We start from the raw sequence: 25,464 nt of genomic DNA, 5'->3' as shown, positions 1-25,464 counted from the left end.
CAGAGAAAAGACGAGTGATAGAAAACAGCTCCCAGTAAAAGCTTGCTGATAGTTAATGTGTATGAAAAATAACATATCAGTGGGTTTAATTTTGAAAAGACAGGTAGGACTTTAAATCTTGCAACTGATGCAATGTGGGGAGGTACTGATATAGTATGCTTCACGTTTACTAAATTTCATGGTCAATGATTATGCTAATAGCTATAGTTACTGCACACCTGGGGATAATTGTAAAATTGTTCAGGTGACACACTGAAATTTATCAAGATTTATCTGCACAAGGCAGATGACCTCAGTGCCTTTCTGCTGTACGCTGCCTTTCGTCTGTGGTGTGAAGCAGCTGGCATTTTGGTCTCAGACAATACTTAAGCAGATGGCCGCTTACAAACTAAACCCACCCAAACCAGGAGACACAGGTTTTCATCCTGTGAAATCTCTTTTCTGTACTTGCCTGGTCTCCATGGAAACACATTTCAAAACTGCTCTCACAGGTTCCCCCCTTTCAGGAGGTGCCTGTGGCTGCAGGGATGCCGTGTGAAGCAGGTGGGACAGGGCTGGTGTCTGCTCCGGGTCGGGGTTTGCACCCCTCGGGTGCTGCGGAGAGGCAGGGTGCTGCTGGTACCTGAAGTGATTTTGGGTTTTTTGAGAAGGCAAAATTGCCACTTGGCGTGGTGGTTTAACCCCAGTCGGCAACTAAGCACCTTTGGAAAAGTGAGAGAAGTGGTGGGTTGAGATAAGAACAGTTCAATAACTGAACTAAAGTAACATCAATAATAATAAATTGTCATGAAAAGGAAAAATTAGCAAAGAGATGGAAATGAAACCTATGGAGGACAAGTGATGGCAATGAAACCAACTGCTGACCACCAACCGACCAGTGCCCAGTCAAAACCAGCCCAGCTCCCCAGTACAGGAGAGGATTTTGGTGCTGGGACAAATGGCGACGTGCCAGCTTGGCGTGGGGGTGCCTTTTTGTGCCCTGAGACCCCTCGGGAGGGGCAGGATGGGCTAAAGCTTCCCTCATCCTCTTCCTCCTCCCTCCGGGCTTTGTGGTCTCGCGGGACACCCCGGGTGCGGGTGTGCGGCCCTGGGGGCAGCGGCAGAGGGACACTGATTGGGGGGCTCCCCGTGGGAAGGACACTGTGGGACTGGGCTTGTTGCTCCAGCTTGATTTAAAAAAAAATTTATTGAAGTACGGCCTTTCCCCGAGAACTGCACATCTCCGAGGGTCATCAGGCGCAGCACCACAGCGACCGCAGGCTCCATCCTGACCTTGGCTTCTGCTTTACAGCTGTCAGGATGAGGACGGTCTGAGCTGCCAGGCACCTGATGGAGTGCTCAGCGTCGTTCTCCAAGGACTGGAGGGCTGCGAGAGAAGGAAACAGAGCAGAGGTGAACCCCCCCTGCCCGCAGAGACCCCAGGAGCCCAGGCTCTGTCCCCTGCCCCACCAGCCCCCGCCAGCACAGCACTGCCCCTACTCACCACTCTGGCAGATCTCCCACAGCTTCTCCAGCCTGAGGATCCTCCGGCGCCGCGCAGCAAGCCCTGGGGCACAGAGCTCCTGTCAGAGCTCTGCTCCCCCTCGGCAGGGCTGTCCCCCAGCAAGGACAGCACCCGAGGGTGCTGGGAAGCAGCAAGACTCCCAGCGAGCCCCACCAGTGGGGACTGGGGCCGGGCGGCCAGAAACGGGTCCCCGGGAACTCACCGATGAACCTGACGGCCGCCTCTCGCACGCTGGCCTGAGGGTTCTCCATGTAGGGCAGGCTCTGGAGCAGATACTCGTCCGCGCTGTTCCTCTTGTGCGTTATCTGAGGGAGCACAAGGGCACGGGGCTGGTACGGTCCCTCCGCAGCCATCTGGACCAGTCCCTCCTGCCAGCACCCCGCTCCCTCCCAGTGACTCCCGTCTCCCAGCCAGGAGCCCCGTGGGGCTGAGGGCCAGAGAGAGCCACAGGCAGAGGGGGCTGGGGGTGCTGAGACCCCTCCATCCCGCTGCCAGGGCCCAGATGGGCCGGGGTCTCCTGGAGAAGAGCCCTTGGGGGCGGCGTGCTGGAGGGCAGGGAAGGAGGATGCAGCTGGAGCAGCGGGGCTGGAGCAGGGCGGCGATGCAGAGCGGCACAGCCCCCCCCACGACACGGCTGCAGCCCCCGTCCAGCCCAGCCCGGGGCTTTGGGGGTTGTCCTCACCAAGTACTCTCCGATCAGGGGTGTCTGCCCTGTCTCGGCCAGGAAGCTCAGCCTCCTCCAGCCCAGGAACTCTGCACAGGCGCGGAGGGTGTCCCAGGAAGCCTGCGGAGAAGCAGAGGCTTGGAGATGGCACCAGAGCCCAGGGAAGGAGACCTGGCATCCTCCTCCTCTGGGCTTGGCTTTGAGCTGCGGGGACGGGGTGATCCCGGGATTGGATCCCCCTTCATTCCTGGGGCCATCCCGCGCTCTGGGAGCTGGCCCTGACACCCGGGGGGTCTTTGGGCACAGCCCTGGGGGACAGGGATGGGGGCTCAAAGCACACAAAGTCCGTGGGGTCTCGTGTGCTCGGTGGCCACAGGCCGCTGCTGAGCAGGGAAATGTCTGTGCCCAGTTCTCCAGCCCTGCTGGTGCTGGGGCTGCAGGGACCCTTCCTCTGGGCTGGGGGGGCCCCCACCTCCCCCTCCAGCTCAGCAGCAGGGGGGAGGAGGCCGGTGGAGGTGGGACCGGCGCAGCGGGACCCTGCGGTGACACACAATCCCGTTGTCCCTCACAGCCAGGCTACCCTTGTGGTGTCAACACGCCCTTCCCCGTGACACCAGTCACTGATCTCTGACCTTGGCCACGCTCTCGATCTTCTCGTTGGTGTGGAAGAACAGCGGCAGCAGCGCACCCTGCACTTTCTTCACCATTTTTTTGGTGTTTCTCCCCAGCGCGGTCTTCATCACGTCTTCGAAGAGGCGGATGGAGAGCTCCCGCACCCGGCTGGACTCCTGGCAGGGAGGAGGACAGAGGGAGCTCAGCATCAGCCGCTCCTCGCCCACGGGGAGCAGGGGCGTTAGCGTGGCTGGGGGGAGAGGAGCTGCCCCAGGGTCGGATCCTGAATGCAGGAGCCGTCGGCCAGACCTGCAGCTGCGGCTCAACGGCCCCGGAGCCCTGAAAGGCCACGGAAGAGGAGCGGGGAGGGGAATAGCCTGGAAAGGCCACGGAAGGAGAGTGGGAAGAGCCCCAAAAGGCCACGCAAGAGGAGCCAGGGGGACATCCCTGCCCAAATGCTGCCCGCAGGGCCGGGCTGAACGTCCTTCACCCATCGCCTCAGCTCCGCCTCCCGCCTTACATCATCAAAGAGGAGCGGGAGCTTCTCCGTCAGCCTCAGAGCGATGATGTTGGCCTCTTCCCTCTTCATGTGAGGAATCACGTTGACGAAGAGCATCAGGGCCTTCATCCTGATATCGCTGTTGGCTGCCGGCAGGTTCTCCATGATGTCGGGCAGCAGCACCAGCATCTTCCTGGCCTGTACGGAACACACCGGTCACCTTCTTGTGAAGTGGTGAAAGACCCGCCCCAGGCACCCCCAGCCCCTCCAGAGCAGGGAGGGTGCTTGGAGCCGTCAGCCTGCATCCTCCTGGCCAGGGCCAAGCCACCGCATCCCCCAGGCCCCGGCTACCAACTTGGCTCCCCTTGCCAACCCCCCACTCACCGTTTCGGATGTTTTTGAGAGTGTCATGAGGCCCGCGAGCACGAGAGAGAGCATCACCGGGCTGGGACACCTCAGGTACCTCTGGGTTTCGTAGAGGGCAGCAAACTGCTTGTCGTCAATGACAGCGCTGACCAGCAGCTAAAATGGAGACAGTGGTGAGAGACCAGCAGAGCTGTGGGGCTCCCTTCCCCGCGCAGGCACAGCCTGTGGCAAGGGTCTCCTCTCCCCTTGAAGCCACCTCAGAGTCCCCACCTCTCTGTCCCGGGGCCAGAGCCAGGCAGGGGGATGCAGGCAGGGTGGAAGGCAGAGCGCTGCCTGCGCTGGGACAGGCTTGGTGTGGCCAAATCAGCATCGGGTGCGCCCAAATGTGTGGCACGGGGGTCTGGGAGGAGGAAGAGGAGGAGGAGGAGGAGGAGGAAGGCAGAGCGCTGGAGCTGAGCGTGGTCACTCACAGCCAAGGGGTAGATGCAGGCGTCGTCCGCGGCACAGCTGAACACCCTGCGCAGCCGCCAGTCCTGCAGCACACCGAGCAGCTCCGACACGACTCTCCACAAAGCCCAGGGCACGGAGATCATCACCTCCCACATGGCCATGGCAGCGCTGCGGAGCCAGAGCCAACTCGGTCAGCAGAGCTGCCTCGGCTCCTCCAGACCCCGGCCCTGCCTACCCCCCTCATTTCGGGGTGCCCGGGGAGGCAGAGGGGGTGAGGTTCTGTTCCCCATGGGGCAGGGGCTCCGCTTTGGCCGGCTCTGGCCGGAGTGGGAAGCGTGGTGGGATGGAGAGCCCTGCTCCTCGGGGATATCCCACAGTTTTCTGTGGGTCTGGCAGCCAGAGAGTCTCTGGGCCACTCTCCCCGTGGGGAAGAAGCCTTCAAGGCTGTCGGGGCCGCTACCTGTCACACGTTGGAGAGATGACCAACAGGCTCCTGACCACCTCCCTGGGACGCCACTTGGTCAGCAGCAGCAGCAGCGAGTCCAGGCTGCGCCGGGCCGGCTCCGCGCGGATCTGCTCCACGTTTGTGTGGATGCATCTCAGGACTTCTGGCACCTGGAGGGGACATGGGTGAGGATGGTGCTGCCCTTCCCATCCCTCCCTGCCGCCTTGACATGGCTTCGGGTGCCCGAGAGCCGGGTTAGGGCAGGAAGAACAAGACTTGACACGGTTTGACACGGAAGGACAGTCCAGCCACGGGGCACTTACATCCGTCAGCCAGGACGCCGGGTCTGTCATGGCCGTGTCCACGATGTCGCTGCCCATCTGCCTGTCGTGGACATCGTCTGCCGTCAAGGCCTCGATGGCCACGAGAACATCCGTGTTCTGAGAAGGCTGGAGGGATTCGTCAAACACCTATGGGTGGAGGGACGGGGGGGGAAGATGTGTCACGACACTGAGCTTGGCTGAGCAGCTCGGCCACCTCTGGGTCCCCTTGCTCGCACAAGCCGATGCCACGGACAAGGGTCCCGGCGAGGGGGGAGCTCGTTACCGTTGTCATGTCGCTGCTGTCGAGTGAAGCAAGCAACCAGGTGCTCTCAGAATCCCATCCCCATTTCTCTGGAATCTCCTCTGGCAGCATCTCGACTACATGGAAACACAGAAGAGTCGGTAAGACAACAGCCATCTTGGCCAACCAGCCTCCCAAAGGGCTTGAAACGGGGGAAACGGGGTCCTGGCGTCGGCCCCCTCACTCACCGATCTGCAGCGGCAGGACCGTGGTCACCTCGCAGGGCTCCAGCGGAGAGCTGCTCTCCTGGGGAGCCCCCACCTCCTCCCAAACCACCCTGGGGCTGCTGGGAGGACTCTCTGCCATCCTCAAAACTGGGTGAGGGACAGCGGGGGGGGTTCAGCTTTAGGGAGTGACGGGAAAAGACGTGGGCTGTGCTCAGGAGTCTCCTCGCTGCGCTCCTGCCCTGTCCCTTCCCTGTCTTGTCAGACACTGCGGGGCTGCGCTGCTTAAATACGGTGCCATGGGGTGACAGGGAGTGATGTCACAAAGGGGTGTCACAAAGGGGGGTCACATTGTGACCTGTCACCCAGGCTGGGTGGGGCAGGGGTTCCACTGCAGGGGGTAGGGACCCAGCTCGCCACTGGGCCACGGCTCCTCTCGGGGTGTCCCCAGCCCCCCATCATGTCCCCTCAGGACCTTCCCGTACCCCCCGGCTCGTCCCAGAGGGTTCACACACCCCGGCACGGCCCCCGGACCTTCTGCTTCGATCCCGACAGAAACACTCCAGACTGCCCCGTCTCTACTTTGCGCTCACCTGGAGCGTTTGCTCGCCTGTCTCCCGTTCTCTCCCACACTCCCAGAGTAGCTTTAATCTGCTACAGCAGTGTCCTGGTTTCAGCTGGGATAGTTCATTTTCTCGAGCTGGGAGGGAGCACAGCCGCAGTGCTGTGTTTTGTGACGGCGGCATCTTCCTTCTGCCGGGATCGCTGGCCGGGAGCGGGCTGTTGGTCGGTGGGTGGTGAGCAGTCGCCTTGTGCATCACCCATTTGTACTTTCCATTGTTGTTATTTTTTTGCTTACTACAATCACTAAACTGGTTTTTTTATCTCAACCTACGAGTTTTCCGTGTGTCCCTCCACTCTCTTGCCCCATTCCCCCGACGGGGGGAGGGGGAGCGACCGGCTGCGTGGTGTTTGGCTCCGACCGAGTTCAAACCACGAGAGTCCTTTTTGGTGCCCAGCGTGGGGCTCGAAGGGTTGAGATAACGGCAGATCGGGTCAGTGTGTCAGAACCATTTGTTAGGAGCATTCATTAGATTGGCTTAGCAATTGCTGGGCACAATGTCGATCGCTTGGCTCCTTAAAATTTCTTCTCCTCATTTCACACAGAATCACAGAATCATTCAGGTGGAAAAGACCCTCGGGATCATCGAGTCCAACCCACAGCCATGGCAAAGGTCCCTGGGGAAGGCCCCTCCCATGGGACCACGCTGGGCTGATCTCAGCGCCACTGGCCAACTGCCAAACCCTTCTCCCCCTGCTGCGGTTGCAACCGATTAAAAAAGTCGACGCCCTTTTGCAACTTTCCCCCTTTATTTTTATTCCTCTTTTTCCTGATGGCTCCAGTCAGGGCCTCTCCGGCCCGGGGAGATCTGCTCCTCGGCGCGAGGCATCGCGGGGAGCCGGGTCCCCTCATCCCTCCATTGGGTGCCCCAAAGCCCGGGTGTTCATCGAGGGGCTCCTCGAGCAGGTTGGCCTCGGAGTTCCACGTCCGGAATCGTTTTCCCACGTTACTGCAACACCGGCCAGAAGTTCTGAGGAGGAAACTTCACAACACTCTCCATCTTATCCTCCGTAGCGGCCACTGGGGCCCATCGCAGGAGGCCTCCTCGAGCAGGCTGGCCTCAGAGCTCGTCGTCGACAAAACAGCTATGACGGGTGTTCCGAAGTACGAGGCCTCCTGAGGAGGGGAGGGCTTGGCTTTCCGGGTCTTTGCAGCTGCCAGCATTTTTTCCACCATTCCTTGTCCTCGTCTTACTTGTCCTCCCCATCCTCCTTTTCCTTTTCCTCCTCCTCCTCCTCTGCAGCTCTGAGCCGTCGCTGCCTGCGCTTGGGCTCGGCTCTGCTTTGACGCTCGGTCTTTGAGCGCAGCTTTGCCCTTGGCTTGGCCGGTCCCAGGCTGCTTTTCTCCAGAGGAATCCCCCAGGATCACCGGCTGCTGCCTGGAAGGACACAACGGCAGAGAGGTCTCTACCTGAGCACACGCTGGGTTTGGGGCCGCATCCTGCCCCCCATGACCCTCTTTGTGCCTCTTTGTGAGGAACAAAACCCCCTGAGCCGGGCCCCGCGGCTGACACACGGCTGTCCCCGTGTCCCCAGGCCACGCTGGGGCTCTCCTGAAGGGCTGGAGAAGATCCAGCCCTGTGAAACTGGGGGTCCCACTAGCCCCATCCCACCCCTCCGATGGGCGGTGATGGGCGGCGAGTGCTTGGGGCTGGGGAATGGGCTCTGGCTGGGTCAGAAAATCATAGAATCACAGAATAGTTTGGGTTAAAAGGGACCTTTAAAGGTCCCTTTAGACCAACCCCACCCCTGCCACGGCCAAGGACATCTTCAACCAGAGCAGGTCGCTCCGAGCCCCGTCCAACCTGACCACGAATGTTCCCAGGAATGGGGCATCCACCACCTCTCTGGGCAACACGACCCTGTGCAGATCCCCAGCCCTGAGCCTTCAGCCTCACCTGACCGAAGACTTTATCTTCTTCCTCTTCTGCCCTGTGATCTCCCGGAACTGTGGTGGTTCCTGGTTAGGCGAGCTTGGAGCAGCGAACCCAGGACATCCCACTGGAACTGGGATGAGAAACCTCGTCAGAAGAGCATCGCTGGGCCGCTGCCGGCCCCGGTGACACGCAGGGGTGCTCCGGCCCCTTCCCCAAGGTCCAAGAGGGCCGTTCTGCTCCCCTCGCAGCCGCCATCGCAGCCTCTCTGCCCCCAGTTCCCCATTGCTGTGGTTTTGCGACGGCGTTGTCAGCTCCCGGTGTGGAAGGAGGGAGTGGGGAGGTGACAGGGACTCTTTTGGGGGGTCGTTTCTTGGCGGGGAGGAGGCGGCCTTGGATCACCATCCTCCCACCACACCCTTGGGTGCATCCCACCCCGGGGCTCCGTGTTGGTGAAGCCAATGAGTCGTTAGGACAAACGGCTGTGCCGAGCTGGGGGGAAGCTTTGGCACAAGTCGGAGCCCTTTGACACTCAGCGCCGGTGATTTCCAAGTCAAATGACAGAATTTGGTTGCCCGCACTGTGGAAAGGAGCCAGGAGCTGCTTTACCTTGTCCAAGAGGTGGCAGAAACTCTCTTCTCGTCTGCTCATCCTCGCCAGGGACTTGTCTCGAGGTCTTGAGAAGAGCCCTGAGAGGTGGTTTGTGCACAAACTCCATTTCAAGCCTGGGAACGAGGAGAAGACACCGCCGTGACCCAGAGCACCACCAGCCCTTGCCACTCGCCGTGCTCACCGGGAGATTTTGGTATTGCCATAAAGGCTGTTTTTTTCCCCAACTCTACCATGTTTTTCCCCAAGTCCACCGTGCCCCATCCCCAAGCACAGTCCTGGGAAAAGGAGTCACCCAGCAAAGAGTCCAGGCCACCATGGGAAGGAAGTGTTGCCTAAATTCCTTGGTCCTACCCATCAAATCTGCCTTATGGGAGCGACCACGGCCTGGGGACATCAAGAGTCACTGCCGGGTGTCCCCATGGGAGGACACCCGTGGGGTCACAAGGAGCAAATGTCACCTTGAGAGCGGCTACAGCCGCCAACGTACTCACTCGGGAAAGATGACGACATGGCCAGAGAAACTCAGGGAGGCCACAGGTACCATCCGGGACACCACCATGTCCAGCAGCCGGGGGACCTGCAATGGAGGAGCTCCAAGATGGTGGGATGTCCTCAACATGGCTGTGAGGCCGTATTGGAGAAGCTCAAGGCAGGGAGAGTTGGTAGGACCATCAACTCTCACCTGGCCGTGTCCTGCCGGGCCACCGCCATGGGACTGCCCACGTGCGCCACAGAGAAACAGAATCACTGACCTTGAAAATCACTTGTTCCAAGTTCTCCTTCCCAGACAACATCACCAGGAAGTCGTAGTAGAACTTCATTTGCACCGTTTTGCCTTCAATGAGGAGCACCCCGATGTCCCTCAGGACGAAGGCAACGTTCTCCCCCTTCCCCAGGCAGTAAGAGAGGAGGGACACGGTGCCCTGGATGCAGCCCGCCGCTTTCTGCCGGGACACCGAGGCGGCTGCGGCCACCTTGGAGTATTTGAGGGGCTCCAGCTCCTTGTTGCCTGAAAAAAACCACACGAGAGGGGTGGAGACGTTCACCCAGTGGCCCTTCCGCAGGCGCTTCCCAAGGCAAAACGATCGTTGCCTCCCCCAGAAAGAAAAAAAACCCAAATTTTGGACTCTGCTCCACAGAGGGGGAGTCACTTCCAAGAAGCTTCTCAGCCCCAGGGAAGGGACGCGATGACCGTGAAGCCAACCGGGGTTTAATCCGCCATCTTACCGGGCAGGTAGGCCTTGTTGTCCGACAGGTTGCAGACCTCAACAAGGTTTCTGGCCGGGCGAAAGACGGGCCTGTGGATAGTCACGGCCTCCTCTCCAACCTGGATCTGTCTGGAGACAACGTCGAAGCAGCCGAGGGCGGGAATTCGGACACCCTGGAACAGAAGAGAAGGAAGGACCCAAGGGTGAGGACGGCAGAGGGAAGAGCTGGAGGTGGCCCTGACCAGGGATGGTGCGTTGGGATGGATCCTGCCCGCTCCCGCTTGGGGAGGAGACGCTGAGTCCTCCCCCTCTGAAAAAGTCAGGGCAGGAGCAGCCTGGAGAAGAATTTGAAATCCAACCGCTGGTCTATTTGAAATAGATTTTAAGGCCTAGTGAAACGTGTTCGGGACTGAGCGATCTCGTCGTATTACCAAGGCAACCGGGGTGCTGCTCAACAGGCCTGAAAAGTGTTCTTAGCCCGCTTCTTGGATAGTCCCGACCCAAGGCTGCTCTAAAACCCAGTCAGGCTAATCCTATGGAGGCAGTTTTAACAAAGGATGATTAATTGACTAAACACAGGGGGGTTGCTAGATTAAGAGAATTTAGGATATCGAAACTGCTCACTCTACCTAAGCTTTTCGTAGAACATCTTGGAGTCTTTCTCAGAATTGTGTGAGATAATAATATCATAAATAACTAATAACTAAGAAAAGATGAGAATCAAGAACTAAAAGGTTGAGTGGAAACTTCCAAAGACTTTGGACTCAGGTAATAGATTCAGATACAGTATATAAACGGTGCAAGTCTTTGGGACATTGGCCACTCACTGAGGTGTTGGCCCAACTCTGAGTTGTCAATAAAGCTAAGCCTAGAGATTCTTTAACAAGCCCGAGGGCATCCGGGGGGTCTCCAGTGCCCAGGATCAGCCCTGAGGTCCACCACCACCTCCCAGAGGCGATACCACCCTGGCACAAGCCCTGTTTGTCCCCCAGCGGGGACTTTTGGGGTGAGTTTCCCACTTTCTGAGGAGGGAAGAGAAACGACAGGCCGTGCCCCGGGGCCGCGGGGACTCCCCAGCCCTCTGGGCGGACGAGGAGGATGCGGGTGTCACCCCACCTTGCGCAGCAGCAGCTGTTCTTAAATGCAGCCGGACACCGCGTCCCAGACGGCTCTTCGCTCTGGAAAACAAAGGAAAACCAGGTCACGCTCCACGTCCACCAGCTCTCAACCCTCCAATGTCCCCCTGAGCTCTGGTGCATTGAAGACCGCGGTGGGGAGAAACACCAAAAAAATGGTGAAGAAAGTGCAGGGTGCGCTGCTGCCGCTGTTCTTCCACACCAACGAGAAGATCGAGAGCGTGGCCAAGGTCAGAGATCAGTGACTGGTGTCACGGGGAAGGGCGTGCTGACACCACGGGGGTGGCCTGGCCGTGAGGGACAATGGGATTGTGTGTCACCGCAGGGTCCCGCTGCGCCGGTCCCACCTCCACCGGCCTCCTTCCCCCCTGCTGCAGAGTTGGAGGGGGAGGTGGGGGCCCCCCCAGCCCAGAGGAAGGGTCCCTGCAGCCCCAGCACCAGCAGGGCCGGAGAACTGGGCACAGACATTTCCCTGCTCAGCAGCGGCCCGTGGCCACCGAGCACACGAGTCCCCACGGGCTCTGTGTGCTTTGAGCCCCCATCCCTGTCCCCCAGGGCTGTGCCCAAAGACCCCCCGGGGGGCTGGGGAGACACCCCTCATGGGAGAGGGCTTGGTGAGGACAACCCCCAAAGCCCCGGGCCGGGCTGGACGGGGGCTGCAGCCGTGCCGTGGGGGGGGCTGTGCCGCTCTGCATCGCCGCCCTGCTCCAGCCCCGCTGCTCCAGCTGCATCCTCCTTCCCTGCCCTCCAGCACGCACCCCCCAAGGGCAAAAACGAACGCAGGAAAGGCTTTTGCCTTTACAATCCTTTCATCCCTGTCTCCTGATTACGCTTCCCTCTACTGCTGCCCAAATCCAGATGGTTTATGCTTTGGGCCATTCGTTTCACGTACAGAAACTTTGTTTTCTGCCTCTTCTTTTCTTCCATGATTTGATATTTCTCAGCATGACACAGTTCTGCTGCTGTGTTCACTGGTAACATTCTTACCTGCCCACGCTCTGCGCTGGGTTTCTGTCCAGCTCCAAATCCAGGCTGCTATGACAGAAACTCCGAGTTAGTTTCTCACATTTGGAAAACTTCCCTTCTGTAACTGTCAGTGAGGCTTGAAACTGCCCCCACTGGCTGATAGACCAAACCCTTTCTCGTGGTTACTCAAGGAGGTTGTGGGGTCTGATGTCTTTACACTCGAGTTTCATGGCTGTCTTCATCAGCAAATAATTTAAATATGGGGGAAGCAGCAGCAGGCAGAGAATTCACTCTGAGAATGAACCATTTCCTCTGAACCAAAACACTACTGGGACCAGAGGTTACAGCGTCTGCATTTTGTAGAAGTTTTGTAAGGTTCTTGGGAAGATTATCCCTATGTTGTGACTACAGAGAAAGGGAATTTGCCTGCAGCGGAGCAATCTGCCAAAGCAAGTTTTGGCAGAACTGGGACGAGGTGAAACACTGAAACCCCAAAAGTGTGCTGCCCCCGAATCCCGTTGCACTGTACCTGGGGAGCAGGTGGCATTCGACCTACACACGTGCTCTGGTGTGTATCTCCCACGGGGCTGCCAGCAAGCCAGAGAGAACAGAGGGAAGTGCAGAATGTTTCTAGAGAAAGATGCAAGAATACGTGGTTAAAAACCAAAATAAACTAAAAAAGAAATACTGTACTGAAGAAAGTACCAGTTAACAAGGAGCAGTGGGAATAAATGGATGAAAGGGAACATTTGCGACGGCCTGGAAAGGCTACTCAAAGAAAAGGCAACACTTTTAGCACAGGTCACCTCCTCCCCTCCACCCGCGGTTTCGAAACCTACTTTGTAAAACCCAATTATGTGTTTCCTTCCCCGGATGAGGCATTTCCCCATCCTCCTTCACCCAGAATGCCTGTTCAGTTCATGAGAACCGTGCTGCCTTTTGACGAGAGCATCCGAGAGAACCAGGCTGTCCCTCAGCACCCTGCATGTGGTTCCCTGCGTTCAGCCCACTGCAGTCACTCACGTCACGCTGGAATCTGTTCAGTTTTCTCTGTCTTTCTGCACATCCCAACCCCCACTGCATTAGTGCTAGGAAGGCTGACGAGTGTGGAAAGATCTGTCAGCATAGTTTTTAAATGCCCAGCTCACATCATTGCAATTTTCTTTGCAGATTTAGGAGGGAACTGCTCAGGTTCAAAGGGTGATCGCAGCTCGTGATCGTGTTGCCAAATATAAGGCTCAGAGCAATGTATCCAGCACGGCTGGTGCTGCTGCAGTGCTCTGTGCTCTCAGGGAAGAGGATTGTAGTGCATTTCTCAAGGCAATTAGAAAGGTGTGGGAAAAACCCCTTTTCCTTCAAGAAAGGGAAAATAAAATCTTTTTATTGGGCGCACAGTTAAGCACTACTTCTGTACTCCCCGCCCATTCCCTCCCTTCACTCCTTCTGACTAACAAACTCGCTGATTTCTAAACATTTCTGAATTCCAAACTCATTGGCTGTTGTCTTGCCCCACTCGCTTGCTCTTAAATCTTTGGCTTTTGGTGGGAGAAGAGGTAAAAAACTTCTCTGTAAAATTTATACGACCAAAACGGGAACAAGATTATTAGTTTTTATTGCCTGCGATGGCATCTAGCACGTAACACGGAATGGGACTTGAGGTGTTTCCGCGTTGTTCAGAATGATACGGATTTGCCTCCACTGTGTTATCACCGGAGTTTGGGTGGATAGCAAATTAGGGAATCTCAGGGAAATCGATGCCGCTCCCTCAGGAATCCCACGTTGCAGCACACTGTCTCTAGGTCACCACTTGCTAAGGGAAATATGCGAACACTGGGGTTTTGTGGCCTCTAGAAACTTGCTTCTGTTAAACAATTGAAAGCGACTACATCTTCCCTTCTGGACCTTTCCAGAACATACAGTCTCATAAAGTACACCACAGACGGGGGTTATTCTTCTCAAACGGTGCCCACATTATCCATATTTTACACACACTCAGGAGTCAGTATGAACAAAAACTAGTTCTGGTTTTCACAGGGCTTCTCTTGAGGGACAAACCCATCTCACTCACCTGAATGCAGCAAAGACAGGAATTGTCATTCGGTGCGTTTATCTCCGGGCCTCAAAGGAACCTGTAACACACATGAAGAAAACCCTTGTTTTCTTGGGCTTTAAGCAAGATGACTTCTTTAGGGATGAATGGGAAGTACAGCTCTCGAGAAACACAGACACGTGTTTTCATCAGCGTGGGAAAAAACAAGTATGATCACTCAGTTTTAAATGTGTTTTCATTCTGACTGATCCCGCAGCAAAGAACCTGGAGGAAATGGCCTTATTTTCAGTTTCAACAATGCTGGAAAGGGCAAGAAATGAGAACCTGACAGCACCACGGGTTTTCACTGTAAAATTAGATGATCAAAGTGTTATTTCTGGCCGTCATTGCTGCATCCTATGAAAAATCTCTTTATAAGCAGAGAGCTGGGGTTGCTTTTATTCCCTTTGCTCGTCACATCATTTCAATTGTATTTCAGGCAAACTGCCCAGTGCCTGCAGTGTGCCACAGCCCGCAGCCCCCGAACAGCCCTCCCAGCTCTGCAGCACCAAGGCTGCGCTGGGTCGCTTTTCAGGAGTTAGATACTATCCAGTAGGAACAGATTATCAGCTTCAGAGAGCGTGGCCTCTCTCACTGCTACGCTTCTTAAGCGAGTAAATGTTCAGTCAGGACGATTCAAGTGAAAGCGGGCACCTTCTCCTTGAGAATGACTTACAGCATCACAGTTATTTCACGTCTGGTATATTTACCCCTGTTACTCCTTTCCATCAGTATATATACTTAACTGCATTTCTCGAGAAGGAGGAATTTTATTGCTTTTTACCTTGGATAGGCCCTTCTGTCAGTGCTGGCAGAATGCACCTTCCCCGGCCTTCCTGGGGAATCGCTCGGCGCTGCTGAGGCCGCCCCCGAGTGCTGTGTCCAGCGCTGGGATCCCCAGGACAAGAGAGGCGGGGACAGACTGGAGAGAGTCCGGGGATGGGCCACGAAGGGGATGGAGCACGAGGCTGAGCGAGCCGGGGCTGTGCAGCCTGTGGAAGGCTCAGGGGGATCTTGGCAATGTGCACCAACACCCGATGGGATGGAAGGAGGCAGACGGAGCCACGCACTCCTCAGCAGCGCCCACCAACAGGGCAAGAGGCAACGGGCACAAATGAAACACATAAAACCCCACCTGCACACAAGAAAACACACTTTTTGTTACTGCGAGGGTGGGTCAAACACTGGCACAGGCTGCACAGAGAGGCTGTGGAGTCTCCAGCCTTGGAGTTACTCAAAATCCAACCGGACATGGTCCTGCACAACTGGCTCTGCTGGCGCAGGGGGGGTGGACTCGATGACCTCCAGAGACCCCTTCCCACCTCAACTCCTCAGGGAATTCACAGAATCACAGAACTAGCTGCGTTGGAAAAGCCCTTGAAGATCCTCCAGTCCAGCCATGAACCTCCCCCTGACCGTTCCCAACTCCACCAGATCCCTCAGCGCTGGGTCAACCCGACTCTTCAACCCCTCCAGGGATGGGGACTCCCCCCCTGCCCTGGGCAGCCCATTCCAACGCCCAACAGCCCCTTCTGCAAAGAAATCCTTCCTAAGAGCCAGTCTGACCCTGCTGCAAAATTCATTTCCCTTCCCTGGCCCCGCTCCCTGCTGCAAAATTCCTTCGCAGCCGCTCACCCAAACGCCCTCGCTCCACCACGGCCCTGGCAGCCCCGCTCTGAACGCGGCGCCGGGCGGTACAAATCCTGTCGCCAGGTGCAAAGTCTGAGTTGCTTAAGGAAGAGCTTCATGGCGGTGAACTGCCACTGACTGCCCTGCGGGAAGATGAGTGCTGTGCCACGCCGGACAAGTATCGGCTGGAAAAAAACACCCAACCCGCCTTGAAAACCCCGCAAAAAACCCAACGCACCCCGCAACGCCTCAAACCCCTCCCCCAGAGCCCTCCCCCCATCCCACCCCCACCGCCCAAAATAAAGAAGCAAAGAGACCTTATTGCCTGTGCTCTGTGCCAGCAGCGTTACACACACTTTCCCTTGGACTCTCCGAAGGGTGTTTCCGCGCGGCGCGGATCGCAGCTGCAGGGCCCAACACCGGGAAGTCACCCCGCACGCAGCCTCACGGGCTGAACTGGGCAGAAAAAGGGTTTATTTGTGAGAGGAAGCGCGGCTGCACGGCCCTGCCCCGCGGCTGGCTCCGGCGCCGGGCTCTGCTCAGAGCCGCGGCTTCCGGGCGGGGTCCTGCCGTGCCCGGGGCGTCCCTGTGCCCGCCGGCACGCGCGGGTCAGGCGCTGGGCCGGGCACCTCTAGCGGGGGCCTTGCCGGAGCTGCCCCGGCCCCGCCCCGCCCCGCCCCGGGACGCTCTTTCCGCCGGCGGCGGCGGCGGCGGCGGCGGCGCGTGCAGGTACCGCGCGGCGCGTGCAGGGCCCGGCCGGGGCCGCCGGCGCCTGGGCCTGGGGAGGGGCGGGGGGTCTCCGGGCCCGGCCGCTCGTCCCAGCGGGGCGGGGGAGCCGGCAGCGGGGCTGAGCGGGCGATCGGCTGCCGGGGGAAGAAGCGGCGGGTGCTCGGAGGGGAATCGGTGCCTCTGCTCGGGCACTGAGCTCGGTGCGTGCGGCCTCGGCAGGGCCGGGGGGAGGAAACGCGGCGAGAAGTGTCTGAGGGGCAGAAACGAACTCGGTACCTTCCGGGGCAAAAACCGCAGCGGGCAGAGCTGTTGAGGTTCATCTGCTAAAGAAGCTGCCAGCTCTGGGAACACTGTGCTGCTGAAGCTCCTCCACTGGTGATGTTGTCTGCGCTCACCATGAATTCTGCAGCGGCTTCTCCAAATATTCCTTAGCTACGGGTGTTACTGGGGTTTTGTAGACAAGCGCTTTGGGGTTTTCCGAATGCTTCTCGGTGCACGTTGAGGTGAAAGATGCGTCTGGCCAGAGGAAGAGGCAAGGTTTGGATTCTCTAGATACTGATTTGCACAGAAATACAGATTGCTGTGTATTAAATTATGTTTAAATAATGAGGGAGCAATTGTATGGAATGTACAGTTACGGACCAGTTTTGATGCATGTGGAGTGTGTTTACACTCTAGTACCGTACAAAAGAAGTCTTGTGGTAGTCTGTTGCGATGTTGTGCTCCTCAAATCTGCTTTTTTTCCTCTGTTTAGCTGGAGATTTCTGTTCAGCGGGTATTTCTCTGGTGTGCACTTTCCCCCGAGCAAAAGGGCTCAGTCTCAGTCTTGTTGCCCACAGCTAGCTCCGCCGTAGCTGAAATGTCTCACCATCTCTTCTGTCTCCTGTTTTCTCTCTCAGGGGCCCCGTGGTGAAGAACAGTCCCCAGAGGGCTCTGGTGCTCGCAGACAGCGGCTTGATGGCTTGTGCCGTGTCCCTCTGGTGCCGTCCCCAGGAGCGGGTGAGTGGCGTCACACCGCAATAAGGCAGCGTCCTGCTTTGGGAAGAAAGTGTGCTGGGTTGGAAGCCCTTGGGCAGGCCGGGAGGAGGCTGCCTTCCCGGGTCAGGGCTGAGCGCTGGCCTGTCTTACCTGATGTGGAGTTGATGTCTGCCCCCGCTTTAGCTCTAGAACTACTCTGAGAGCCGGGGAGCTCCGGTTCCCTTAGGCTGTGTCCTTGGAGCTTTCCCACGCTGTGGCATCCCGTTGGCGTCCCAAACTCTGACCCGGCGTGAGGAGAAGGGGCCCAGTTTGAGTTTTGTCCCGTTTGGGCGCTGGGGAGGCAGAGTTCTGGGCTGAACGCTGGTGTTAGAGGAGCTGCTTTCCCGTTCCCTGCCTGCAGCTCTGGATACCCCAGGGGACCAGCGTTAGCAAGTGCTGGTGGAGAGACGTGGGGGTGACCGTGCCCAGCCTGCCTGGGTGAGCCTGTTCCGAGTGCCCCCACCCTGTTCAGTCCCACCTGCACCTCCAGAAGGCTTGAGGGGTCGTGGTCACGTCTGCCTCGGGTCACAGTTAACAGTCACGGGTTCAGGTCGGCTTTTTAAGGCGGAAAAGCAACGACGATCTATTTTCTGCTGGGGCTGCCGGTTCCGTTTAGGGTTTGCAGTCGCCATCTCCTGGCGGGTTTAGATTCGTTTTGCACATTCACACACTCCTTAAAATGCTGTGAGCGGCCACTGCTTTGCACAGCAGTTCAAAAGTTTCTGGCAGTCCTACCTGTATCTTGCAGTGTTGTGGGACAGGCACATCGCTGGTGGTGTGTGTGCTTCTGGTTTTGTTGTTTGTTGGACGTCTGGGGGTTGTTTTTTTCAGGAGAAGGTGATAGTGAGCAGGCTTCAGCTGACACTGTTGTTTCCTGGAATTTGTACTTTCCTAGTGACCCCCAGAAACGTGGCCAGACGTGCCACAAATGGTATTTCCCGGGGCAAATAGAGGGATTTCTCAGTGCCTGTGAGTTGCAGGAGACAGTGGAAATAAGCCGGGTGGTAGATGTCCCCGCAGCTGCCAGGAACGTTAATGATCAGAGTTACCCAGTCTCTGCCCGTGAATCCATTTGTTCCGTGGCTGATCCTCAGTACCAGCTGCTGTCTGTAATTGTGTCTCTCTGGTTGCACAGGATTCCTGGCTGTACCAGACCGGCTGCATGAAATAAATGTGGACTTGCTGGGTCGGTGGCTTTGTGACCATCAGGCACCTTCTGGAGGACGCGGTGGGGGAGCAGAGAAGGTATTAGGTGGCTGCTTTTGTTTGTTCAAAGCTCAGTGGATATTGTTTTGTGTGAAGCTGAAGAGTTTGGGGAAAATAACGTCATGACTCTTAGGAAATACTGTGTAAAGTGCTCAGAGTGTTTTGGCCCTTGTTTTGGTTCTTTGTTGTGTCACTAACACTTGTCCCCCAGTCTTGAAGTGCTCTTGGTTTGAGGCCTCACTTTAGGACAGTCTCTGTGCTGAAGTAGGCCTTGCCGGTCACTTGAACCCTGTTAAATCAGGGTCTGAATTGTTTTTGCCGTTGGGAATTCTCTCTTCTTTCGTGTTTGTAGAAACATTACTGCTTTAGTGCATGTTAGTCCCGGGCATAATCGTGTTTGACATGGCAGCAGGAGATGGTGTAACCTGGAACAGACTCCACTGACAAATGGATCATCGAGCAAGAGATTCTTTCTTCCCCCCTAAAACTGAAACTAGTTGATCTGAAGCTCTTTGTCCTCACTCCTGAAAAGGGTTTGTGGTTTTTTAGCCTCTCCCATTGAAGGTCAAGGCTGTTTCTTGCATTTTTGTTCCTTGCAGAAGGGGAGAGGTCCCCTAAGAGAAGGCTGCATCCAGGAACTCTCTTTTCTTTCTTCCTGAAGAAACTCAAATTTTAAGTGTTGTTTCTCTGCACCAGTGTTACGACAGCACACCTGGTAGTCTGCAGAATGGCCCGTACAGTTTGCAACGTCGTGTTTAAAGCAACCTCCAGTCACGTTCTGCTTCTCTGTTTGCCAGTTCCCTGACGTGTGGTGTTGGTGGGGGGCGCTGGCAGGTTACGCCGGAATGTGGGCGAGAAACCGCGGCTTTACTGTGCCTTGGGGCGGGGAGACGGGGGTTTGCTGCCAGCCCAGGAGCATGGTAAGGAATCCTTAACTACCTGAAGTTCACTTCATGAAACCTTCAACTGGAAAAGTGTTTTTTCTCCTCTGAGTGTAACTGGTCACTGGGCTGCAGTTTGATTAGAGGGCAGAACAGGGCGGGGCTGCTGTAGGCGGCTCCTGGGGGAGCACATGCTGCTTTCCAGGGCCTGTGCGCTGCCACCCCCCGCACGGGAGTCAGCTGCTGTTCTACACAGCTGGGGCTCCCCAAACACCTACCACAGGTTGTTTCTCACAAGACCGCTTCGAAGATCTCTGTCAAAATCCTATTAAAAAGCCTCCCTTGCAAATCTTTTGAGCCTTTCTTTCTCGAAAGGCTTTTAGATGGGGTCAACCAACAACTCAGCTGTCCAGTGGCGCGATGAGTTTTCTGCTCAAAGCCTGGAATTAATTTATTTTTCATGACTTCAGAAGGCTTTTGTGTGCAAGGGAATGGCAGCGCTGCTCAGGTGTTCTTTATCCATAAAGTTCAACAAATTAGGAAAAATGTTTTTGAACTCCCTGTTACCTTTGCAAGTGCCACTTCTTTTTGCCAAGGGAATCACAGTCAGGACAGAGGATTATGCCCCACGCTGTCCCCCTGCCCCCCAGGTGATGACCTTCAGCCCCAGCCTGGTGCCCACAGCCACCTCCCCTGGCACCACCACTGTCGCCAGTGTCCAGCCCGTGGCCAGACTGGTGTTGATGGCACCCGCGGTCCCAGTGTCACTGTCACCAGCAGCGTCCAGAAGGACATCGTGGTGTCCCTGCCCCCAGCAGTGACACCCCCATGGGTGCCCCCACCCCAGGACCCAAACTGTCCCCGTCAGCCACCACCTCCCCCAGTGTCCCTCCCAAATCAGAGCCTGGGACAGTCCACAACCACCCCCCCTCCTCTGCTGGGAAAGCCAAGAGGACCCCCGGGTGGTGGCACAGTGCCCCCAGTCTGCCCAGTGACCCTACTGGGACCCTGATGCTGGGGACAGGGGGTAGCCTGGGGGTCCCCCACTGTCCCTGTGGCCCCTCCCAGTGTCCCGTGATCCCTCTATGGTGACAGAGATGGAGGCTTGGGGTCCCCACAGTGTCCCTGGATGTCCCCCAGTTTCCCCACTTACCCCCCCCAATATCTCCCAGTGTCTCCCAGTGTGCTCCCCTCCCAGGGGAGGGCAGGGCTTGGGGTGGGACCAGCTCCATTAAAACCAGCAGCTCGCAGTTCCCCACCCCTCTTCCTCCAGCTCCCAGTGCCCCTCCCTGCTCCCACTGACTCCCCCAGTCCCAGTGCCCCCCCCCGCCGTGCCCCTTCACTTCACCCCGCTCCGGCTCCCCCTTCGCCGTCGGCTCCAGACCGTGGCGGTGCTGCAGTGGGTCTGCTCCTGCCTCTCCCTCAGTGAGTAGCTGGGGGTTGGGGATTTGAGAGCAGAGACTCCCGGCACACCCAGCGCTGTTTGCTTGTCTTTATTCAAACAATAAATTCGGAGTTAAGTTTTTAAAATCTTAATGAGTCTGAGCTCATTTATAACAATTGGGGGCTCATCCGGGATGGTCTTAGATCCTGCATTCTGACTCAATACAGGGGAGGTGCCCCAGCACTAGGTGTCTCCTGGTGAAGTTGGATCGGGACTAACACCATCCTGAACCCGAATAAAGACAAGCAAAGAACTTAATTTTTTTTGTGAGCTCCCTTGCCGGCTGCAGCAAGGTTTGTTTTTGCCCGTAATTCTGCGCGCGAAGATCCGGACGAAGACGACAGAGTCGTAAGAATTGCATATACCGTTCTGTTGGGTGGGATCCGGTTGTCTGTGTGTGAGTGAGAGTGTGACTGAGACGGAACCTAGTTCCGAAGTGATTGTGGAGGTCTTTTAACCGCGGTTCCAATCTCCCGCGAGGGAATTGGCCGGTGAAGGACTGAAGCGATTCCTATAGGATTCGTGGGTGGGTGATAGGTCCTAAACCCCCTGCGGGACACTCTCACTGGCAACCGAAGGGCTGTAGGAATTACCACTGTAAAATTCCTAGATGGGTCAGAAGAAATCGAAGACCCAGGACCAGAGGAAAGGGAGCAAATTATTAGACATACCTCCGGAAAGTCCATTAGGCATAATGATTAGAAATTGGAACCAAAGGGGCCCCAGAAAAGGAAAGAGCAAATTAAAGTTAATACAGTACTGTATGGTTGAATGGCCAAAGAAACCTTTAAGACCACATGTCTTTTGGCCTGTTTTTGGATCCTTTGAAGACTGGATCTGTCAAGCTTTAAATGAATATGTTAATTCAAAGAAACCTTTTCATCAAGAAGAGAGTGATTATGCAGGATTGTGGAGCAGGACTTCACGTCCCTTTCCAGCCTCAATACTTACCTTAAAAACAAACAAAGTTTGAGGAAGAAGAAGGAGATAAAAATAAAAAGGAGGAAGAAAAAGATGATGAATGGGAACCATTAGATAACTTGCCGCCTCCATACTCTAACTATTCAGCTCTGACAGCCCCAGAGGCTTTAGCGGCTCCGGCGGCCTTAACGGCTCCCCGGCGACTTTAACAGCCCCGGCAGTGTTAACAGCGGCAGTGGCTTTAGCCCCGGCGGCTTTAACAGCGGCAGAGGCTTTAGCGGCCCCGGCGGCCTTGACGGCTCCGGCGACGGTTCCCCTTCCACCTCCTGCTGCATGCACAAGAAGTAAAACTGCTGTAACTGAGGGAGCTTCTTTATATCCCTTACGGGAGGTACCCCTCGGAGGCAATCAAGGAGGCATCGGATTTGTAACAGTCCCGTTAAACACCACCGATGTAAGAAACTTTAAAAAAGAGATGGGGACTCTATTAGATGATCCTCTCGGAGTAGCTGAGAGGTTAGATCAATTTTTAGGTCCCAATACTTATACTTGGGAAGAAGTGCAGTCCATTTTAAGCATCTTATTTACTGCTGAAGAGAGAGGAATGATTAGGCAAGCCGGAATGAGAATTTGGGAGAGACAAAATCAGGCAGGACCCCCAGGGGATCATAAATGGCCAAATGTGGATCCCCACTGGGATCACCAACAACCCCAGGGGAGACAAAATATGAGAGATCTAAGGATAATGATTATTCAGGGGATAAAAGAAGCGGTTCCCCGAGGACAAAACATTAATAAAGCATTTAATGAACAGCAGGGAAAAGATGAATCTCCAACGGAATGGTTGGAAAGGTTAAGAAAAAGCTTACAAATGTATTCTGGAATTGATCCGAATACAGTGTCTGGAACCGCACTCCTCAGAACTCAATTTGTAGCTAAATCCTGGGGAGACATAAGAAGAAAACTAGAAAAACTAGAAGATTGGCAAGAAAGAGGATTGGAAGAATTACTTAGAGAAGCTCAAAAAGTTTATGTTAGGAGAGATGAGGAGAAGCAAAAAGCAAAAGCGAAAATTTTTGTGGCAGCATGTGGCAGGTGCATCCGCCCAGTGAAAACAGAGCTTCCTGGCTGTTGAAACGTGGCAGCTTTTGGCTGTCTTTGTTTTCAGGGTCTCGCGGTAGTTGAGACCTTCGACCAATGGAAGCCGCTATTGACTACAGGTCAGATTCGGTCTGGGTATAAATGGAGTCCCTTGGGGGAGCCATTTTGAGCTCGTCCCCCTGGAGCTGCACGCTGCGGCCAGAGGACTCTCCCCTTGGGTTCGGGACGCCGCCCAGGGAAACTCCTCGAGGTGCCTTGGGTTGGGATGCTGCCCTGAACAGGTCCTCGAGGTTGAGAGCCCTCACTTTCCAGGTGAGTGATAGAGCGTTTTGGGTTGTCGTTAAACCCTAGGTAGTGAAGCTTTGTTTACGTTTGGGGTTGCCGTTAAACCCCTGGGGTGTGAGGTTTTGTTTTACGTTTTGGGTTCCCGTTAAACCCCAGGAAGTGAAGTTTGCGTTTGGGGTTGCCGTTAAACCCCTGGGGAGTGGGGCTTTGTAAAGTCTTTTGGGTTATTGTTAAACCCCAGAAAGTTATTCTGTCCTCCTCTTGCAGACATTCGGATCTGTAATCTACAGAGGGCTGATTGGTGGTTTTAGAAAAAGAATAAATTTATTTATTTATTTTTTAAAATTGGTGGTGGGTTGCTTATTTGGAAGCCTCCGTAGCACAGCAGTAAGAGAGAGTCAGAAAAATAGGGTTCCATCTGGAGAAATAAAGGGAAAAAGACTAGAACGAACACCCCGAGGACGGCTTTATCAAGAAAAATTCACAGTCCCTGTCTGTTACTACTGTAATAAGAAGGGACATGTTAAAAGGAACTGCCGTAAACGGGAGCAAGACGAAAAAATGTTTAAAGATGATTAGGGGTGTCAGGGGCTATACTTACTGGGGACTTTAACATCAACAGAGCTCTTGATAAAATTATCGATAGGTCCCCACAAAGAAGAGGTTTTATTTTTAGTAGATACGGGAGCTGAAAGGTCAACTATTCAAAGACTCCCAAAGGGGATAGAAAAAGGAAAAGATTATACTTCAGTAATAGGAGCAAAAGGGGAGCCTTTTAAAGTTCCTATTCTGAAAAATGTAGAAATAGAAACAGAAAACAAAATCTACCTCAATGATTTACTTTTACTCCCTGAGGCAGAATGCAATTTATTAGGAAGGGATCTGATTTTGAAATTAAATCTAAGCATCCGAAGCCAAGGGGATAAATTACAGATCCAGCTATATACTTTAACACAAGAAGATGAAAAAGCTATAGACCCCTCAGTATGGTATAAGGAGGGGGAAACTGGAAAAATAGAAATGACCCCCATAAGTGTCCAAATAATGGATCCGGGTCGTCCAATCAGAATCAGACAGTACCCTATACCAATGGAGGGCCGGAAAGGATTAAAACCTATAGTGGATAGACTTTTAGAAAAAGGAACTTTAGAACCATGCATGTCACCTCATAATACACCCATCCTCCCTGTAAAGAAACCGGATGGGACATATAGAATGATACAAGACCTAAGAGCTGTAAATCAGCGAACAATTGGTAAATTCCCTGTGGTGGCAAATCCCTACACTTTACTAAGTCATATATCCCCAAAACATACTTGGTACAGTGTGATAGGTTTAAAAGATGCCTTTTTGGGCCTGCCCTCTAGATGAAGAATCTAGAGATTATTTTACTTTTGAGTGGGAAGACCCTGAAACAAGACGGAAACAACAATTAAGATGGACTGTGCTGCCACAGGGGTTCACAGAGTCACCAAATCTATTTGGACAGACTCTAGAAAAAATATTACAAGATTTTATATTACCTAAAGAAGTAAAACTACTACAATATGTGGATGATTTATTAATAGCAGGAGAGACTGAAGAAGGGACACGAGAGACCACTATTAAATTGTTAAATTTCCTAGGTGAAAAAGGATTAAAAGTGTCCCGATCAAAATTACAGTTTACAGAACAAGAAGTAAAATATTTGGGACATTGGTTAAGCAAAGGGAAAAAGAAGCTGGACCCTGACAGAGTGTCTGGGATTTTATCCCTAAGACCCCCCAAAACAAAGAAAGAAATTCGACAAGTGTTAGGATTATTAGGATATTGTAGACCCTGGATTGAAAGCTATAGTGAAAAAGTAAAATTTTTATATGAGAAATTAACTAACAACCAAATCAAATGGTTTACAGAAGACGAGGAAAGATTGGAAGAGATAAAAAAGGCATTAATACAAGCACCTGTGCTAAGTTTACCAGATTTGGAAAAGCCTTTTTATCTTTTTGTAAATACATCAAATCAAACAGCATATGGCATTCTTACTCAGGATTGGGCAGGAGTAAGAAAACCCGCAGGATATTATTCTAAATTACTCGACCCGGTAAGCAGAGGGTGACCTGCTTGTCTTCAAGCTCTAACTGCCACAGCACTGCTTATAGAAGAAGTTAGAAAGATTACCTTTAGTGCCCCTTTGAAAGTATATACCCCACATAATGTCAGGGGTGTTTTACAACAAAAAGCAGAAAAATGGTTGACAGACAGCCGAATCCTGAAATATGAAGCAATATTAGTTGATTCTCCTAATTTGGAACTAAAAGTGACCTCTATTCAAAGTCCAGCGCAATTTTTATTTGGGGAGCCATCTGAAAAATTACAACATAATTGTTTAGAAGTAATTGAAACCCAGACCAAAGTGAGACCAGATCTAGAAGACA

General features: G+C 54.6%; 2 protein-coding genes across 4 annotated transcripts in view; both read right to left on the bottom strand.

Annotated features, from left to right (window-relative positions):
• Positions 1-1,167: 1,167 nt before the first annotated feature.
• Positions 1,168-6,169, bottom strand: LOC141916925 (uncharacterized). 3 transcript variants are annotated; one of them, XM_074809849.1, is made up of 13 exons: positions 5,922-6,169; positions 5,353-5,478; positions 5,147-5,241; positions 4,864-5,010; positions 4,556-4,710; positions 4,116-4,263; positions 3,664-3,801; positions 3,301-3,477; positions 2,801-2,956; positions 2,187-2,705; positions 1,707-1,809; positions 1,484-1,546; positions 1,168-1,366 (listed from the first exon to the last, which is right to left on the bottom strand). In XM_074809849.1, the coding sequence occupies exons 2-13, from the start codon at positions 5,468-5,470 to the stop codon at positions 1,233-1,235; spliced, it is 1,953 nt and encodes a 650-aa protein (XP_074665950.1). In that variant the 5' UTR covers positions 5,471-5,478; positions 5,922-6,169; the 3' UTR covers positions 1,168-1,232. The 3 variants fall into 3 exon arrangements, with proteins under 3 accessions (XP_074665950.1, XP_074665952.1, XP_074665951.1); XM_074809851.1 differs by having other exon boundaries at positions 2,187-2,288; XM_074809850.1 differs by lacking the exon at positions 5,353-5,478.
• Positions 6,170-6,709: 540 nt separating this feature from the next.
• LOC141916920 (uncharacterized) overlaps positions 6,710-25,464 on the bottom strand; it is a 137,094-nt gene continuing 118,339 nt past the window's right edge. Inside the window, exons 3-8 of the mRNA XM_074809836.1 lie at positions 9,663-9,816; positions 9,188-9,444; positions 8,927-9,012; positions 8,433-8,548; positions 7,848-7,956; positions 6,710-7,328 (exon numbers count right to left, since the gene is read on the bottom strand). Coding sequence (XP_074665937.1) covers positions 6,935-7,328; positions 7,848-7,956; positions 8,433-8,548; positions 8,927-9,012; positions 9,188-9,444; positions 9,663-9,816 — 1,116 coding nt within the window. The 3' untranslated portion in view covers positions 6,710-6,934. The remainder of the gene's footprint in view (positions 7,329-7,847; positions 7,957-8,432; positions 8,549-8,926; positions 9,013-9,187; positions 9,445-9,662; positions 9,817-25,464) is intronic.

This window comes from Strix aluco, chromosome 32 (assembly GCF_031877795.1).
Source record: "Strix aluco isolate bStrAlu1 chromosome 32, bStrAlu1.hap1, whole genome shotgun sequence".
NCBI lineage: Eukaryota > Metazoa > Chordata > Aves > Strigiformes > Strigidae > Strix > Strix aluco.
This window is presented reverse-complemented; position numbering and strand designations above follow the sequence as displayed.

Bases quoted from the DNA above. Each gene is read 5' to 3' on its own strand.
- LOC141916925 (XM_074809849.1), bottom strand. From the start codon at position 5,470: ATGGCAGAGAGTCCTCCCAGCAGCCCCAGGGTGGTTTGGGAGGAGGTG. The intron at 3,802-4,115 runs GTGAGTGACCAC...TCTCCATTTTAG, and splicing joins CCTGCATCTACCCCTTGGCT to CTGCTGGTCAGCGCTGTCAT. The intron at 3,478-3,663 runs GTGAGTGGGGGG...TGTTCCGTACAG, and splicing joins TCTCAAAAACATCCGAAACG to GCCAGGAAGATGCTGGTGCT.